At 57.7% G+C, this 18,220-nt stretch overlaps 2 protein-coding genes across 7 annotated transcripts; both read left to right on the top strand.

Moving 5' to 3' along the window:
- The first annotated feature begins 1,457 nt into the window (after positions 1-1,457).
- TRIM65 (tripartite motif containing 65) lies at positions 1,458-5,765 on the top strand. 6 transcript variants are annotated; one of them, XM_043585322.1, is made up of 6 exons: positions 1,458-1,943; positions 3,199-3,294; positions 3,605-3,781; positions 3,902-4,073; positions 4,209-4,274; positions 4,809-5,765. In XM_043585322.1, exons 1-6 carry the CDS (start codon positions 1,500-1,502, stop codon positions 5,381-5,383), a joined length of 1,530 nt encoding a protein of 509 aa, XP_043441257.1. In that variant the 5' UTR covers positions 1,458-1,499; the 3' UTR covers positions 5,384-5,765. The 6 variants fall into 6 exon arrangements, with proteins under 6 accessions (XP_043441257.1, XP_043441256.1, XP_043441255.1 ...); XM_043585321.1 differs by having other exon boundaries at positions 3,548-3,781; XM_043585320.1 differs by having other exon boundaries at positions 3,902-4,274.
- A 6,551-nt stretch (positions 5,766-12,316) lies between these two features.
- On the top strand, positions 12,317-16,921 carry TRIM47 (tripartite motif containing 47). Its single transcript, XM_043585318.1, has 6 exons — positions 12,317-13,080; positions 14,189-14,284; positions 14,570-14,800; positions 14,986-15,154; positions 15,631-15,705; positions 15,959-16,921. The coding sequence occupies exons 1-6, from the start codon at positions 12,394-12,396 to the stop codon at positions 16,597-16,599; spliced, it is 1,899 nt and encodes a 632-aa protein (XP_043441253.1). The 5' UTR covers positions 12,317-12,393; the 3' UTR covers positions 16,600-16,921.
- Positions 16,922-18,220: the final 1,299 nt, after the last annotated feature.

The raw sequence follows: 18,220 nt of genomic DNA, 5'->3' as shown, positions 1-18,220 counted from the left end.
CTAAGCTGAAATCAAGAGTCAGACTGTTAACCAGCTGAGCCCCCCAGGTGCCCCAAAGATGATTTTTGCCATAGCTCATCTGAGTCTGTGTTCGGGAGCAGCCAGCGCTCCCTCCTCCAACCCCACGATGGATTTGTCATGCTTCACGAATGGAAAGAGAACCGCCTCCCGCCTCACGAGGTGGCCCCTCACCTCCACCTCCCGAGGGTGTCGGGCCCTGAGATCGAGTGGCCAGAGACAGGTACAGAAGGCAGGCAGTGGGGCTTGGTTGCTCCCACAGGCCTCTTGAAAGAGCTTTGCCAGCCCCAAGCATTGTCCCCTTGCCGTTGAATTCACAGTACAGGGGCAGACCCTGGCATCGGCTACTCTGGCACACCCCTGCTTGGGGCCCAGAAAGCCCGTGCAGCCTCACTGGCTGGTTACAGTATTATTTCTCCTAAGTAGCCAGTCAGGAGGACACCAGTGCACCTTTTCCGGGAAGAGGAGCTTCACCCATTACAGAAGACCTAATGCTTGCTGCATTGCGGTGAGCGGGCATCCTGCCTCAAAACTAAGCCAGGTTGGTTAGAGAAACCAGAAGTAATCCTCCTCCAGCTCACGCTGGGCCAGCACACTGCCCCAGGGCAGGTGGGTCAGAGCCAGGACCCCTCTCCTGTGCTCAGCTGCAGGGGGACCTCTATAAAAAGGGAGCTCTTCTTCCAGAAGAGCTTGCATCTGCAAACAAGGAACTCCCCAGCAGGGGACCCACACGGAGAGAGGATTCCAAGGCCAGCTGAAGGTTGCTTTGGGTTTCCACTAAAAGGGGGTATGAAAAAAACACTGTGGATTGGTCTGTGTTGGTGACCAGAAATTTCCACCTCGCTGTTTACTTTGAAAGAACCAAAATTTGGCGTGGCCTAGAGAAAGGAGATACCCCAATCTGGCAAATGCCTGAAACTCCGCCCAAGGAAAAGGGCAGCAGAGCACCTCCCATCAGGAGAGAGCCTGTGTGCCCAGTGCTCTTACTGCCAGGCACAACCCCGCGCAGCCTCATTTAATCGCCAAAGCTGCTGGGAAGTAGCTGCTGTTCAGGTTTTCAGATGGGCCCGTAAGGGGTTCCGTGGTGACCCTCAGGCAGGAGGAGCGTCCCAAGCCCAACGGGGTTCCCAAAAGTTCTTGTCTCTGTAGGTGGGGGCCGCTCCCCAACACCCCCCCCCCCCCCCCCCACACACACACAGGAGCTGCTTAACGAGGGTTTGGAGCAACGGGATGGAGTTCCCAGGGTGGAACCACCGGGAGCCGGAGCCCAACTCCCACCTGGGGTGACTCGGAGCCTCGACAGAAGGGAGGAGGCCGGTGCGGCGACGGCCGAGGCGCGGCTGGCACGGGAGGCGACGGTCGCGGCGCGTCCCGGCTCCTCCCCGCCGCACCCACGCCCTGCGCTGCCCGCCCCCTCGCCGAGGCCCCGCCCCCTCGCCGAGGCCCCACCCCTGCCGGCTCTACGAGGCGCCGCCACCGCCATGGACGCCCAGAAGCTGGAAGACAAGCTGACCTGCGCCATCTGCCTGGAGCTCTACCTGGAGCCGGTGACGCTGCCCTGCGGCCACAACTTCTGCGGGGACTGCATCCGGGACTGGTGGGGCTGCCGCGACAGGGCGTGCCCCGAGTGCCGGGAGCACTTCCCCGACGGCGCCGAGCTGCGCCGCAATGTGGCCCTCACCGGCGTGCTCGAGTTGATGCGCGCCGGGCCTGCCCCAGCTCCCGATCCCGACCCCGCTCCGGCTCTCGGCCCCGACCCCGCCCCGGCCCCCGGCTCCGGGCCGGGCGCGCGCTGTCTCCGGCACGGGCAGCCCCTCGAGCTCTTCTGTCGCACGGAGGGTCGCTGCGTGTGCAGCGCATGCACCGTGAACGAGTGTCGCCTCCACGAGCGGGCGCTGCTGGACACTGAGCGTCGGGAACGCGAGGTGACACCGGAGTGCCCTGCCCTGTCTTTAGGCGCCTAGGCTGGGGCGGACAGCTTAAGCAGGAGGCGGCTTTGGGATGTTTGTGGTCCCGGATAGAAGGAGAAAACAGGTGCTTGAAATAGAGATTTCGGAGCTGGTGACAGGCCCAGGGTGAGGCCCCAGGACTGAGTGGCTGAAACGGAGTGAAGAAAGTGGTGAGGACGCCAAGGGTCCAAGCGCTGGAGTGTTGGAGGATAAACCCTGTGGCTGCTGAAGTCACAGAGAATAGAATGCTCCTGCTGAGGCTCTGAGCTCGGAAGTTTGCAGTGAAGGCCAGCAGATGACAACAAGGAGGGAGTGGCAGGTGGTACCACCAGGTGGCACACACATGCCTAAGGGACCGTGTTTTGCTAGAGGGAAGTGATGCGGGGTGTGAGAAGGACAGATGCCCGTCCCTGGGGGAGACTCAGGTGGAACCAGAAGAGGTTCCCCCCCCCCCCTTTCTGCATGCAGCATATGATGGAACGCTGGAGGCCAAGGGGCCTGGACAAAGACACAGGCATCGGGCTTAGGAAGATCTGATGGCTTTGGCCAAATTATCAATTTCTCTGTCCCATTTCCTCATCTTTGAAGTGGGGATCATGATGGTTCCTGCCTCATAAAGTGTGGCCAAGAGAAGGAGAAGCAAGACAGGCTCTTGAGCAAGGGCAGGGAATGGTGCTTTGTCCCGTTTCCATGAAAGCACGATGTTCTAACCTCAAGGGTACCAGAGGAGTCGCAAATAGGGGTGCCCTCTTCCCCTCATGCCCAGAGCTGGGGCTGAGGACTGGCCGGTATTTGGAGGAAACTGCCTCGTGCATGCACTACACCACCCACTTCCCAATTAGCTTTGGTGCTTTGAGCCGAAGCCAGAAGTACCGCTCCCACCATTTATTGCCTGGGGGTAGTGCGGGGTAGGTTTACAGCCCAGAGACAGTGGGTGCTCTGCCCCAGGTTGTTCAGCTTGCAAGAGGGACTGGAGGTCAGGTGTAAAGCCAAAGGCCTCTGCTCTGCCTGTGTACCTCCCTGTTCCAGGTTGGGAACGGGCTTTGTCCAGATCTCCCTGGGACACTAACCCAGTTCACCCGGGGTGCTGAGACCGAGGCTGGTGCTCCGTGTGCTGGCCCACTGGTCTGCCTTGCTGGGGGTGGCCCTGGGAGGGGACGCCCCGCATCTACAGATGTTTGTTGACTAACTGGCTTCTTCTTGTCACTTGTTCCCACTGTGGGCACCACAGGCCCAGCTGAGAGCCATGCTGGAGGTCACCCAGCAGCAGGCCACCGAGGCTGAGAGCCAGCTAAAGGAATTGCAAGAGCAAAGCAGCCAGATCCAGGTACGAGGCCCGTCTGTTCTACCTCACTACCTCCTCATGCCGTGCCCTTCAGGCAGCCACCAATGGATCCCTGGGACACTGGGTAGCAGGTGCGAGCTACCTTGGAAATGCCTCCTGGCAGCAGGGAGGGAGGGGCTGAGCGGGGGTGGGGGGGGGAAGAACGGTTCCAGGGGCCCTGGCTCCCCACACCACCCCGCAGTCCAGGGGGCAGCCTTGGCCCCAGCCACCCTAGGCGACTCCTTTGCCCACTCAGAGCTCGGCCTGCACCCTGGCCTCCGTGGTCTCCAGCAAATTCAGCTGCCTGCTGCAGGCCCTGGAGATGCGGCGGACCTTGGCACTGACGGACATCGAGGTGGCCAAGACACAGGCACTAACACAGGCCCAGGATGAAGAACGGCGACTGCGGGGCCACCTGGAAGCCCTGGCTCACTACGACCGCAGCGTCCGGGACCTCCTGGAGCAGTTGGATGACCAGACCTTCCTCCAGGTACCGGATCTCGGGGCGACAGGTGCACCTCGTGTACAGGTTGCTGGCTGACCCTGCACAGGTCGACCAGCGACCCTGCACCTCGTGCACAGGCTTACTGCAACTGTCCCTGGGGCTCAGGAATCACAGCTCCTGGCACCCCCAGGCCCTCTTAGGCCCCTGGCTCCTCTGCAGTGGGACGAAGAGCAGCAGCTGGCTGGCGTGGAGTCACTGAGCCGGCTGTATGGTCTCCTCCTGGATGAGGGGAGCCACCCCAGGGCACCGGCTGAGGCTGCTGATTTGGGCCCCGTGGGTAAGGCTGACCCCAGATCTCTCTCTACCCCTCCGGGCCCAGCTGGCCCTCCTACAGCCAGTGGGAGTGGGGTCAGGACCCTGCCCCCCATGAGCTCTCTCCCCGTCACTGCCCTAACACTTCTTTGCCTCCTAGAGGCCCCAGGTCCCCTGGCACCAGTCCCAAGCCCGGTTTGCCCACTGAGGAGGAAACTCTGGCAGAGTAAGGAGACCGGCACGGGTGTGTGTGCATAGGCGTGTGTGCGTTGTGCAACCGTGTGTACACCACGTGAGTACACGCGAGCATGTGTGCACGTCTGTGTGAGTACGTGGAGGGGGCACGTGCTGTGACTGCCCTGTCCAGGGTGTCTGTTCTCTGCCCTTCCTTGGGTCTGTGGCCACCACACACACGTGTCGTAGGATATAAACTTCTTACATGTGGAGCCAATACAGGGATACAGAGATTTCTGGGCATGCAAACCTGGGATCAGTTATGATTCTTCCACTTGTTACCAAGTTAGGTTACTTCCGGGAGCCTCAGTTTCTTCATCTTTGAAATGAGGTGGATAGAAGTTTCCACCCAGGGCTGTGGCGAAGACAGACTCCCGCTCTGGTGCCCAGTGCCTGCTCCGCTGGCTGTGTGCCTGGCAGACGCTTGGTGTGCATTGGGGAAGCTTCAGTTGCCATTTCTCCCTCCGGGGACAGAATGGCAGACAGACACCTACCCGCTCACCTCCCATCCATCTGTCCCTGACAGATTATCGCAATCTGACCTTCGACCCAGACAGCGCCAATTGCCACCTCTACCTGTCTCAGCAGGGCCAGCAGGTAAAGCACCGTCACAAGCCCCGGGACCTGGCCGGGCCACACAGCTTCCAGCTCTGGCAGGTGCAATGTGCCCAGAGCTTCCAGAACGGTCGACACTACTGGGAGGTGCGCACGTCTAATCACTCAGTGACGCTGGGCGTCGCCTATCCAGAACTTTCACGGCACAAGCAGGGGCCCCACACAGACAACATTGGGCGTGGGCCTAGCTCCTGGGGGCTCTGTGTTCAGGAGGACAGGGCCCAGGCCTGGCACAACGGGGAGGCCCGGCGCCTCCCAGGGGTGTCCGGGCGGCTCCTGGGCATGGATTTGGACCTGGCCTCTGGCCGCCTCACCTTCTACAGCCTGGAGCCCAAGGCCCAGCCCCTACATACCTTCCACGCCATTTTCACCCAGCCCCTCTACCCCGTCTTCTGGCTCCTGGAGGGTAGGACTTTGACCCTGTGCCACCGGCCTGAGGCCAAGCTCCCTCCGGGACTCCAGGAAGAGGCCGCGGGGCCCAGCTGAGGTGCTGCCCGGGCCTCAGAGGCTAGTGTGGCGCCCATGGGCCCCTGTTCCTGCTGGAGAGTGTGTGCGGTCCGGACCTCGCCGCACAGGAGGCACAACAACACACTTCGCTGCAGCTCACCTCCCTTGAATGTCATGTAGACCAAAGGGACGGGGCCTGGGGTGGGAAGCAAAGCACAACCAATTCCTGGAGAAAACCTAGAGAAAAGCGATTTTTACCTCCTTCTCTCTCTTCTCGTAACATTTTGGCATATCTTAGTCTCTTTGGTATATCCTTGTGATTACATTTTGTAAACAATTGGGGTGGGGTGTTTTTTTGCCCTTTTTACTCAGCACAAGCATTTTTCACGGTATTAAAATTTTTCCCTGAATGATTACCATATAAACAGTCTTTGTAATTTTTCTATTTTATTTTATTTTTTAATGTTTGTTTGTTTATTTATTTATTAGCGTTTATTTATTTTTGAGACAGAGAGAGACAGAGCATGAACGGGGGAGGGTCAGAGAGAGAGAGAGACACAGAATCTGAAACAGGCTCCAGGCTCTGAGGTGTCAGCACAGAGCCTGACGCAGGGCTTGAACTCATGGACCTCAAGATCATGACCTGAGCCAAAGTCGGACGCTTAACTGCCTGAGCCACCCAGGCGCCCCTAATGTTTATTTATTTTTGAGACAGAGACAGAGCATGAACGGGGGAGGGTCAGAGAGCGAGGGAGACACAGAATCCGAAGCAGCCTCCAGTCTCCGAGCTGTCAGCACAGGGCCCAACGCGGGGCTCGAGCCTGTGATCTGCAAGATCATGACCTGAGCCGAAGTCGGATGCTCAACCGACGGAGCCACCCAGGTGCCCCTCCACTTCTCTTATTAAAGACCTATATTAGCATGGTTTCGGCTTTCTTCAGTTACCTGAAAACAGGTACTAAGGTAGGTTTTTCATACAGCAAAGTGGCAGAACCTCAAGTTTGCGAAAGCCAGGGGTAGTCTGCCGCGTGCCGTTTCCGCTCGTGAACAATTTCGTGAGAATGCTCTGCTTTTGGGTAGCCCCGGGGAACCCGTATGGGACATTCATGTTGTTTTATTTGGGGCTGTAAAAATTTGGCCACGGTGAATATTTTTGAGCAGGAAGCTTTGTCCATATCCATGGCTACGAATGTAGGCTAAATTCTCAGTGGAGTTCCTCAAGGGAAAAATAACTAGCACTGGAAGATTTTCTGTTTATACAGAAGGCCAAAATGTATCAACCTGGAGTCAGGCCGACTATTCCCTCCTCGCCCCCGCCATCTGGGCGCAGCCTCAGCCCCCGTCATCCCAACACAGGGTGTGGGGATTAAGCGCACTGATAGTATAGGCAACAGAACAGTGCTGGCTTCCTTTGCTTCTGTTTTTCCTACTCAGAAGATGCTTCCCCGCAGGATCCCTGGACATTTATTTGTTTGTGTTTCTGGAAGTAGGGTTGCTGGGACCTAAGGCAACTGTCATTTTATTACTCAAAACATTCTGCTTCTTGATCTGGGTGGTGGTTACAAGGATGTTTGCTTTCTCACTTCTTATGCTGTGCATATATGTTTCATATGCTCGTGTGTAAATATTTCACAATAAAAATTTTTTAAGGATAACACATGCCAAAACACATACTCCAAAAAAATACAAAATATTTCTGTATTTGTAAAAATTAGATCTCCCTCCTACCTTGTAACCTGAGGCCAGCTGCTGCGAGGGTCGCACACTCCATCGTGCAGCTGCTTCCCCAGCCTGTGGCTCCCTGTTCAAGGGCAGGGCCAGGCTTCTGATTGGTACAACCTGGGCAAGGGGCTTCTAGTGAGACTCCTACGTTGGGGACTTGCCAAACATGAGGGGGGCGCTTTCGCACTGGGCAGCCTGACAGGAATGACACCAGGCGGTCACCTTGCTGTACGGCGGGGTTGACAGATGCTAAGAGACCCAGCAGAAGAGGAAGCAGGATTGGGCTGGCCAAGTGGCTGGCATCACCGGCTGCTGCGCCCCCCCCCCCCCCCGTCCCCCTACCTTGTACAGATTGTAACCATCCTCCCCCCACCCCCACCCCCACAACCAAAAGCCCCAGCACGTGTGTCGATGGGCTGTGTCCACACTCTGAGAAGGTGAGAGAAAGGAAGAACGGCCCCCTTCCGTTTCTGTGGAGGAAGTGTTTGGGGTCTTTATTCTATGATACTACTTTTTATCAGGTTGTTAGTTCTTTCCATGTTGTTCCTTGGGAGTGTTCTTTATTGTGACTTAACCTTTATTTACATACAATGAGCTGCCGCTGCCATTTTTGAAGACTGTGCTTCCCTAGGAGGTGTGGGGCAAGCATTTACGAATCTGTTGGAAAGCTGCTTCCAATGGAGTTCCCTTGGTCCATGTGATTCTGGCGGAAGTCTGTCTCCTCTCCAGGAAAAATGCATTGGGAGAGAGGGAAAAGAGCACGGACTTTGGGGTGTAACGTTTGTAAAGGGGACACGTTTGATTAGCCTGTGGGTTTTTCCAGCATATGTGCCCCACGCCTCCGGTTTCTGGGCTCCTGTGAGGCAGAATCAGGAGGATGGGCACATAAGCAGAAAGGGGCAGGGCAGGGGGACAGCAGAGATTTTTAAAAGACCAGGGCCTTCGGTGCCAGGAGAGTTGAGGGAGTCAGATTGGAGGCTGCTCACCCCCAGGCAGGAAGGGATGGGAGAGAGCAGCATAGTAACATGGGATTGGCAGCTAGAAGACAATGGAGCCAGGCTTTCTGAGGGCAAAGGATTTCCCATTCTAGAATTCCATACCCAGCCAAACTGTCTGTCAGTGTCAAAGCTTGAGCAAAGACCTTAGCAGGCACTTTCGCATCTATTCTCAGGAAGCCCCCAGGACGTGTACTTTCCAAAAATAAAGAGGTAAATCAATGAAAGGGATAGAAGACCTGGGACCCAAGCAACAAAGAATTCAACACAAAAGAGAAGTGATAAAGAATTTAAGTCTCCAGAAACTGGAGCACAAACATGCACGCAGATGTTCAAGGCCTGTGAGCATGTGCTTTAGGGATGAGGAGGCAAATGCTAAAAGTAACAGGTAAAAGTTGACACTGGTGGTCTGTGGGAGCAAGAATGTGCAGCAGGTGGGACACAGAAGTCCCAGCTTTTGTTATAAGCCTCATTAAATTGCTTGTCAAATTTTCTCTATTTTGAAATAAATACAAATTAAACATTTTCAAGTACATCAGAACCATTAAGTGCAACCGTGGGACATGGCGTGGATCCCGTTTCAATTTCATAGATGCAAAGCCAGGCTAGGAATGACTAGCTAATTACTCCCATTTGTAATGACTGCTTTTGCTCATTTGTTTTTGTTTCTGTTTGACCTTTTTTTTTTTCCTTCCAAGCAATACTGCAGCCTGATAAACGGGTTCATATACGAGGTTTAGGATTATTTTCAGGTTGCACTTTCTGGGTTTCAATCCTGCCTGCTCCACGGGACTGGCTATATGACCTCTGGCAAGATGTGTAACCTGTCGGAATTCCATTTCCCCTTCTTCGTGACATAGTTCTCGCAAAGGCAGAGTGAGATGCAGGTGTGAACATGCTCCTGCAGACCTCAAAAGTGCCAGTTACCTTTTCCCCTTAAGAGCCAATTCATTTCAAAAAGAATGAATACGTGGGGCAAACTTAAAGCTTCAATAATGGAAATGAAATATTCAAACACCACCATCTTGACAAATCACATCTCTCCGCTTTCCTAGGGAAGCAGATCTTCCTGAACAGGCTCGGGGGTGGGAAGCAGAACGTTAGCTGGGACTTGTCCATAAACACTCCCAGCGGCACCCCTCACTCCTCCAGAACCAGGCGGGTCTGTGGACTCGGCAAGCCCAGGCAGCCCGGCCGCCAAGCCCTGGAGCAGGGTGGCGCGGATGCCTGAGCCTCCAAACTGTTCCTGGGTCTTGGCAAACAAGCGGCAGTCATGATCAAGTAGGGATCCGTGTGGAAACCAACGTATGGAACTCATTACCCGCCTTCCTGCCAAACTGGGCACACCCAGGCCGGTTCCCTCTGCTACTCCTCTGCTGGAAGATCTCTTCCCACCCTAGTTGTCACACGGCCGAGTCCTAGCGACCCATGAAAGCCCAGCTCAGATGCCACTTCCTCCACACGGGCCTCCGTGAGCTCCGCCTTCCTGTGAGTCCCCCAGGATTGCACCCCTCTTTGAACATTTCATAGATCTTAGTTTTCTTCTCTCCTTCCAGGAAAGATGTAAGGAGGCTCTGCATAGCATCTTTCTAAACTAGACATTCATAAACCGGGGGTCTTGGTGAGAAAATTCTCCGTATTTTCACCATTCTCTAAACTGAAATTTAGCATTTCTTTCTATTACGAATGGAGAGAACAGACCATAGTGGAATTAACAGTGTCTGTGACCTGCCACCAATAGAAACAGCAAATATTTTCGTAGCACATCATGTGGCGGCAGAGAACCTTAAATATCACTTCTGTTCATCACTATTTGAAATATATATGTTAATTGTTAGGCCTCCATCAGATGTTGTCATTTATTGTGTTAAAGAAACACATATACAACTTTAACACAAATTTGGGGTTTGGGGGTTTTTTTTAGTTTATTTTTTTATTTTGAGAGAGAGACAGCATGAGCAGGGGTGGGGCAGAGAGAGAGAGAGAGAGAGAGAGAGAGAGAGAGAATCCCAAGCAGGCTCCACACTGTCAGCACTGAGTTCAACGCGGGGTTCAAACTCACAAAACTGTGAGATCATGACTTGAGCCAAAATCAAGAGTCGTTCGCTTAGCCAACTGAGCCACCCAGGCGCCCCACAAATTAACTTTCTTATTGTACGTATACTTCAGTGTAATTGATTTCCATGAACTCCTATGCATTTTTAAAAGCATTACTTTGGAGGGGCGCCTGGGTGGTTCAGTCAGTTAAGCGTCTGACACCTGCTCAGGTCATGATCTCACGGTTCGTGGGTTCGAGCCCCGCATCGGGCTCTGTGCTGACAGCTCAGAGCCTGGAGCCTGCTTCAGATCCTGTGTCTTCCTCTCTCTCTCTGCTCCTCCCCCACTCACGCTGTGTCTCTCTCTCACAAAAATGAATAAACATTAAAAAAAAATTTTTTTTAAGCATTAGTTTGGAAAGGGCTGCACCAGGCTTCGAGAGGGGCCCTGGCATGATGAGAAAGGTTAAGCCCCACTTCTGAATGGAATGCCCCTCACCCCTTTATTCCTTCCACTTTGGACTCTTGCCAACAGGGAGCCTGGTGGGACAGTAGGAAGAATTGTCTCAATTATTATATATGTATATATTTTTTTTTTTTGAGAGAGAGAGAGAGAGAGGGCACAAGTCGAGGGAGAGAGGCAGAGAGAGAGAGAGAATCCCACGCAGGCACCATACTGTCAGCACAGAGCCTGGCCCAAAGCTCGATCCCACAACTGTGAGATCATGACCTGAGCCGAAATCAAGAGTCAGATGCTTAACCGACTGAGCCACAGGCACCCTCAATTATTTTTAATGAACTTTAAATTTTAGGATAGTTGTTAAGTTTACTAAAAAGTTGCAAAGGTTGAACTCAGAGTTCCCAAATACCTCACTCCCAATTTCCCCTTTTATTGACATCTTACATGACTATGGTGCATTTGTCATAATTAAGAGCCAATATTGATACATTTTATTAACTATATTCCATAATTTATTCAAATGCCTTTAAGTTTTCCCTAATGTCCTTTTTGTCTCTCAGGAGTGCATCCAGAATACACATAATATTTACTCATCACATCTCCTTAGGCTCCTCATGGCTAGGACAGTTTCTCAGACTTCGACCTCTCCCCATTTTTGGTTTGTTTTTGCCCTTTTTTGATGATCTTGAAGGTTTCGAGGAGTATTGGTTAGGTATGCTGTAGACTGTCCCTCCACTGGGATTTGTGTGATGTTTTAATCACGATCGGACTGGGTTATGGGTTTTGGGGAGAAAGACCATATCATCAAGGGTACTTACTATCACTATGACTTATCACCATTGGTGGTGACCTTGATCACCTAACGAGGTCACGCTCGCCAGGCTTCACTACTGTAAAGTGACTCTTTTGCTCCCTTCGAAAAAAAGTCACTATGCCCAGCCCACACTTGAGTGGGAAGCTACACTCCATGTTGGAGTATCTACAAAAATTATTTAGAATTCTGAATGGGAAATCTGTCTATGCTCCCCCATTCATTTACCCAGTCATTTATTTATATCAGTATGAACTCATGGATGTTTATTTTATACTTTGGGTTATAAGCCAGTGCTACTTTAATTTGTTGCCGTTTTATTTAAAACACCATGAAGCGCACGGCTGGATGAGTCTCAAATGTCCCGACACCCCTAATCCCAGGCACACCAGATTGCCCGCGGGGGGCCCCCTGGAGGGGAACTGAATTCCCGCAGACAAGCGACTTGGAGGGTCACCTCAACTTCCCCTTTCAGGTTTAGAAAAGCCCAAGTTCCCCACAAGGGGTAAATAGAGTCGCTAAGGGGCAAATACACGCACACATCAGCAGTTCATTTTCTCTGTAGTCAGCAGCTCAGAAATTTTGCTAACAAGTGCCTCGGACAAGGTCTGGGGCGGGAAGGGGCTGGCTGGTCCGGTGGGAACGCCAGACCCCTCTGGAGCCAGGGGGCCTGGCCCTGGGGGGAGTTGAGGGGTAATGGAGGAGTGAACTCCTTCCCCGCTTCCTTCCAGGGTGCCCCCCTCGCATTCTCTGCCCGCCGCCGCCCTCCCTTCCGACCAGGAGGGGCGATCGCCCAGGAGCCCCGCGGGGTCACACGGGGCCGAAGACCGCCCGCGCAGTCTAGGCCAGGGCCCTGTGTCCGGGGACCCGCGGGCGGGTCTGCGGCGTTGGGGGGCGGTCCGAGCCCGGGACGGGAGGGGGCTGGACCCTTGGCCTGGGTCCCAGGGGGCGGCGCCGCAGCGCGGACCGGCCGGGTCCCTCCCAGGCGGGAGCAGAACAGGCGGTGCCCGGGCGGCCGCGGAGCTATGGACGGCAGCGGGCCCTTCAGCTGCCCCATCTGCCTGGAGCCGCTCCGGGAGCCGGTGACGCTGCCCTGCGGCCACAACTTCTGCCTCGCCTGCCTGGGCGCGCTCTGGCCGCACCGCGGCGCGGGTGGCGCCGGCGGGCCCGGAGGCGCGGCCCGCTGCCCGCTGTGCCAGGAGCCCTTCCCCGACGGCCTGCAGCTCCGCAAGAACCACACGCTGTCCGAGCTGCTGCAGCTCCGCCAGGGCTCGGGCTCCGCGCCCGGGCCCGGCTCCGGCCCGGCCCCGGCCTCGGCCTCGGCCCCGGAGCCCGCGTCGCCCAGCGCCCCGCCCAGCGCCCCGGAGCCTTCGGCTCCCTGCGCGCCCGAGCCCTGGCCCGGGGGCGAAGAGCCGGTGCGCTGCGACGCGTGCCCCGAGGGCGCCGCCCTGCCTGCCGCGCTCTCCTGCCTCTCCTGCCTCGCCTCCTTCTGCCCGGCGCACTTGGGCCCGCACGAGCGCAGCCCCGCGCTGCGCGGACACCGCCTAGTGCCGCCGCTTCGCCGGCTGGAGGAGAGCCTGTGCCCGCGCCACCTGCGGCCGCTCGAGCGCTACTGCCGCGCGGAGCGCGTGTGCCTGTGCGAGGCCTGCGCCGCCCAGGAGCACCAGGGCCACGAGCTCGTGCCGCTGGAGCAGGAGCGCGCGCTCCAGGAGGTGGGCACGGGCACCGGGGGCGCGCCGGGGCGGGTGAGGGCCGCGCGAGCCCGCCGAGGGCCCTGGATCCCACCCCCCACCCACCCCTTTTCCCGGTAGGGTCTTAATGTCCTCCTCTAACCTGAGGCTCTTTGCTGTCTTTTTCCAGTACTGACACTGTCATCCGTCCAGTCGCAGTGGAACGCTCTGCTAGAGACGGGAATGGGGGTTGTGGGGGCCCAGTGTGAACGCGAAAAGAACACGAAGGGGAAGCAGGGGGCCTGAAGCCCGGGCCTGGGCCGATGGGGATCTAAGGCAGGAGGGAGCAGAGCCAGGCCCGCGCGGTCCCGGCCGGCCGATTCTGGCAGTGCGGCTGTTGCGCCAGGCCGGGTCCTTGCCGGTCGGAGCTCAGATTTGCCCTGGGCTGAGGCACCGGGTTTAGATGGGTGTGGCAGGCGACAGGAGTGTGGCGGAGGGTGGACCGAGCACACAGACCGCTCTTGTCCAGCTGTTCCGGGGGCCCGTGGTGTGAGCATGTGCACCGCGATGGGTCCGCTACCTCCGCCCCCAGTTTCCTTTGGCTTCCAGCCCGGTCTTGGCGCCTCTGGCCTTGGGATTTTCCGTCTCTCCTGCCTGGAGCAGTGACTCATAAGACCCAGGGGACTTGCCCGGAATCCCCATCTTTTAGGCCTGGATTGGGGGCACAGACTCTTTGGGGATCGTGATCCCCAAGACAGCTGAATGCCCTCTCCTGCAGCACCTACCTCCTGCAGCACCTACCCTGCTCTCTTTCTCTGTGCCTTCCTCACTGAAGGAGGTTCTCCAGTGAGTGTGAGCGACACTGAGGAGCCCGGATGGCCCTGTACTTGCCCACTGGTCAAAGAGGGGACACAAGCCAGCCAGCCTGTGCTCCCGCGGGCATTTGGGAATGGCACCAGCTTGGGCTTGAGGCATCTCTGGCATTATTATGGGGTATCCTAGCCACTCTCAGCGTCCCCTCCCCCCCCCCCCCCATGCACAAATACCACTCTCGGGTCATCCCTCTTCTCCCCCTTGGTAAGGCCTGGTGCCCCAGTGTGGGCCTGTGGCCTCTGCCAGCCCGCGTGCTAATTAAGGATGTCTTCCACAGGCCGAGCAGTCCAAAGTCCTGAGTGCTGTGGAGGACCGCATGGATGAGCTGGGCGCCTGCATTGCACAGTCCCGGCGCACGGTGGCCCTCATCAAGGTCAGCCCCCACCCTAACCCGGTCCCCATGCAGTCCTAAAGGAGGCTGCTGGCAGTGTGAGCTCGCGGCATGGGGTGGTCCTCTCCAAACAAGCCTGTGCTCGCGGACTTGCCTGGCCCCGCTGAGCATGAGCCGCTCCCCTGAGCTAGTATAGGTCCAGGGCAGCTCCGGCCAGTCCCTCTGTCCCCACTAGAGGGCAGGGTGGGAAGGTGGGGTCCGGGAAGGATGGGGCCAGGATAACGCTCTCCTCGCCCTCATCGTTGGCCTCTGTGTGGCCCTGTGCAGAGCGCCGCCGCAGCAGAGCGGGAGAGGGTGAGCCGGCTGTTCGCCGAGGCTGCAGCCATCCTGCAGGGGTTCCAGACGGAGGTGCTGGGCTTCATCGAGGAGGGCGAGGCCACCATGCTGGGCCGCTCCCAGGGGGACCTGCGGCGGCAGGAGGAACAGCGCAGCAGGCTCAGCCGGGCCCGCCACAACCTCAGTCAGGTCCCTGAAGCCGACTCAGTCAGCTTCCTGCAGGTGAGCGCAGCTCTTCCGGGCCTGAGAGGGCACGGGGGGGGGGGGGGGGGTTGGGGGGGGGTCAGCAAGAAGCTAAGAGAGAGGCTTCCAGGGCTGCGCCGTCCTCCCGGCAGGGCTGTCTCATCCCGGCCAGGGGCACTGTAGCCAGCAGGGCCTTAATAGTCACGGATTTGGATTTGCCGCAGGAGCTCCTGGCACTCAGGCTGGCCCTGGAGGAGGGGTGCGGCCCTGGGCCCGGCCCCCCGAGGGAGCTCAGCTTCACCAGATCATCCCAAGCCGTGCGGGCGGTGAGAGAGCTGCTAACGGCCACCTGTGCCAGCCAGTGGGAGCAGCTGCGGGGGCTGGGCACAGAAGGTGGGTGCCCCACGCCCCCCGAGTGATTCACCCTGCCCCAGCGTCCCCACCCAGGCCCCCAGGCCTGGTACCCATTCAGGAGTGGAGGACGGAAACAGTGTTGTGCCTGGTGCAGGGTGGGGACCCAACTCCTACCAGTGAGTGGGGCCACCGCGCAGGGATGACCAGTCCGCCCCTTTGGCCACACACAGCCTGGGGGGTTGAGGGGGCTTCTCCTGGCCTGCCCTCTAGTGGCTGAGGCCTGGGCAGGGAGGAGGTGGAGCAGGGGGCCCGACCCCGGGGACCTGGCTTGCTCGGGGAACACAGAGTGCCTGCCATATTTGGGGGGCGTGCCTGTCCCCAGGGAGCTTGGGATGCTGGGAGGAAGGAAAGGGAGAGGGATTTCGGTCCCAGGTTCAGAGGGGGAGCACCTGGCACAGCTGCCCAGCCACCAACAGCTGGGGAGAACCCCTCCCCCACTGTCTCCTCTTCTGCAGCCGATGCTGAGTCCCAAGACCCCGATAGCACCAACCACTTGGAAAGTGAGGCTCCCAGGGACTACTTCCTCAAGTGTAAGTAGACACCTGGGCTCTCCCCTCTGCTTACACTGGGCCCTCGCGAGGCTGCTGGGCTGGGCTCTAGCACAGGAAGGCTTGGACTCTCCTCCCTCATTCTTAGGGTGAACTAGGTCAGCTCACTCTCGGTGCTCTGTAGCAGGGCTGAGTCGCGCTGGCTGCTAAGGAGGGGAGGTGCGCACCTAGGGGAGGGGCTGTCCCACCTGAGCCTGGCCCTGAGCCTGCGTCTCTCTCCCATCCATGGGAGCAGTTGCCTACATCGTGGACCTGGACAGCGACACGGCAGACAAGTACCTGCAGCTGTTCGGAACCAAAGGTGTAAAGAGGGTTCTGTGTCCCATCAACTACCCCGAGTCACCCACTCGCTTCACCCACTGCGAGCAGGTGCTGGGTGAGGGTGCCTTGGACCGGGGCACCTACTATTGGGAGGTAGAGATCATTGAAGGCTGGGTCAGCGTGGGGGTCATGGCCGAAGACTTCTCCCCACAAGAGCCCTATGACCGGGGCCGGCTCGGCCGCAATGCCCACTCCTGCTGCCTGCAGTGGAACGGACGCAGCTTCTCCGTCTGGTTCCACGGGCTGGAGGCGCCCCTGCCCCACCCGTTCTCGCCCACCGTCGGGATCTGCCTAGAATATGCCGACCGAGCCCTGGCCTTCTATGCTGTGCGGGATGGCAAGATGAACCTTCTTCGGAGGTTGAAGGCCTCCCGGGCCCGCCGGAGCAGCTCCCTGTCCTCCTCCATTGACCCCTTCCAAAGCCGCCTGGACAGCCATTTTGCAGGGCTCTTCACTCGCAGGCTAAAGCCTGCCTTCTTCCTGGAGAGTGTGGACGCCCATCTGCAGATGGGGCCCCTGAAGAAATCCTGCATATCTGTGCTGAAGAGGAGGTGATGCAGGGGGGCATGGGGCCTCCTGCCGTGTCCCAGCTCCTGGGAAGCTTGCTTCTCTGCACCCCCATCTTGCCCCAGTGAACACACCTTGGGGTCCCCCACATCCCCAGGCTTCTCCTCCCTGGAGGCCTCACCTTCAGTATACTTGGCCTTCCCCCCAGGCCCCTGGAAGTGCCCTCAGACCCTGTCTCCCTATGGGCCTTGTTTCTGGGACAGAAAGCCAGAGCTGGGACAGATCCAGGCCACCCCAACTCTTCTTTTTCCACGTTCCTAGGACAGTGCCTGGCACATAATAGGTGCTGAATAAACATGTGTTGAATGAATGACTCCTTTCTCTATCCTTCTCTCCACCCACCGAGAATTCCTAGGACTTTTCATCTTTCGAGAGCTGGTCTTGAATGGCAAGGGGCCAGTGTTCCTGTTGGTGGGGAGAGCCCTGGCCCAGCAGGAGGGGCAGCCGACTCCCTAGTTCTGGGCAGGGGCAGCTAGAGGTGGCTTCTTCTGAGGGGGGCCGATCCCCCCAGTCATTCTGGCTGCCTGAGGGCTTTGTGGCCTGGTTCTCGACAGCTATTTTCATCCCTTGAAGCCACAGCCCGATCCTGGCCCTGCCCGTGGTGTCTGTGCCCAGGGTTAAACACAGACAGCACACTGCCCAGAGCAGGGCACCGCTCCTGGGTGTGGGCAAGAACGTTTGAGACCTAGAGCCTCTTTCACACACACCCACCTTCTCAGTCGGGGAGGCTTGTGGCTGAGAAGGCCCCAGGGTGTGGCTGGAGGCGAGAACTTCTACAATAAAGGGGTCTCTGTCCTCCTCCGGAATCCGCCTCACCTCTCCACACCCACCCAGCCCTGTGGCCCGAACAGGGCTCCGCGCTGGGGAGACCCAGACCCGAAGCCCCCGCAGACTATTTGCTTCTCTCCCAGGAAGGTCCAGTGCCCCACTGCTACCCCAGGACCTTCAGCCTGGTCCTGGATATCCATTCCGAGTTCAGCCAGCTCCCAGAGAATATTTGAGTTCAGCTTGTTCCTGGAGCGAGGAGGCGTGTCTCCAGGCCAGCCCCTCCTCCCTGGGTTCTCCTTGGTCCAGGTGAACCTCCATGCCTGGAGGACAGGGGCAGACTGTGGCCTCTCCGGCGCTAGCCCAAGGTCAGACGGGACAATGGGTGAGTTATGCAGCCAGACAGCAAGGCCATACAAGTCCTGTCTGCTGCCTGCCTCCCTCAGCAGCTAAAAATAGCCCCTCCTTCGGAGCTCTGCTTCTGCCCCAGCAGCCAGGATGTTGTTTTTCCGGGTGGGGCCCCCTTGCTCCTGGTGCTTTGTGTTCTCAAACGGTTTCCTTGGCAGCCAGGGCCCCCAGCTCACCAGAATGGGGAAGGCTGCTCCTGTCACCGTCACAAACATGGACAGATGGCCGCCTGCTCCAGTCCCCTTACCAGCTGCAAGCCTCCCACCTTTCACAGAGCCCCACCCCCCACCCCGTGCGCTCAGTTCTTCCTCCCCCAGCTTGGCACTTCCCTCCCCACACACTCCCCTCGGGTACCTGACGTTGCAGGGCCCTGGCATGTCACAGACTGTGAGCTACGCAGCGGAGGCCCCTGCACAGGACTGGTGCTGCCTGGTTG

The sequence above is a fragment of the Prionailurus bengalensis genome, chromosome E1 (genome assembly GCF_016509475.1).
Source record: "Prionailurus bengalensis isolate Pbe53 chromosome E1, Fcat_Pben_1.1_paternal_pri, whole genome shotgun sequence".
NCBI lineage: Eukaryota > Metazoa > Chordata > Mammalia > Carnivora > Felidae > Prionailurus > Prionailurus bengalensis.
This window is presented reverse-complemented; position numbering and strand designations above follow the sequence as displayed.

Coding starts and splice junctions, on each gene's coding strand:
- TRIM65 (XM_043585319.1), top strand. CDS start 1,500: ATGGACGCCCAGAAGCTGGAAGACAAGCTGACCTGCGCCATCTGCCTG. Junction 3,295..3,547: donor AGCAAAGCAGCCAGATCCAG/GTACGAGGCCCG, acceptor TTGCCCACTCAG/AGCTCGGCCTGCACCCTGGC. Junction 4,275..4,808: donor GAGGAGGAAACTCTGGCAGA/GTAAGGAGACCG, acceptor TGTCCCTGACAG/ATTATCGCAATCTGACCTTC.
- TRIM47 (XM_043585318.1), top strand. CDS start 12,394: ATGGACGGCAGCGGGCCCTTCAGCTGCCCCATCTGCCTGGAGCCGCTC. Junction 14,285..14,569: donor GCACGGTGGCCCTCATCAAG/GTCAGCCCCCAC, acceptor GGCCCTGTGCAG/AGCGCCGCCGCAGCAGAGCG. Junction 15,706..15,958: donor CAGGGACTACTTCCTCAAGT/GTAAGTAGACAC, acceptor CCATGGGAGCAG/TTGCCTACATCGTGGACCTG.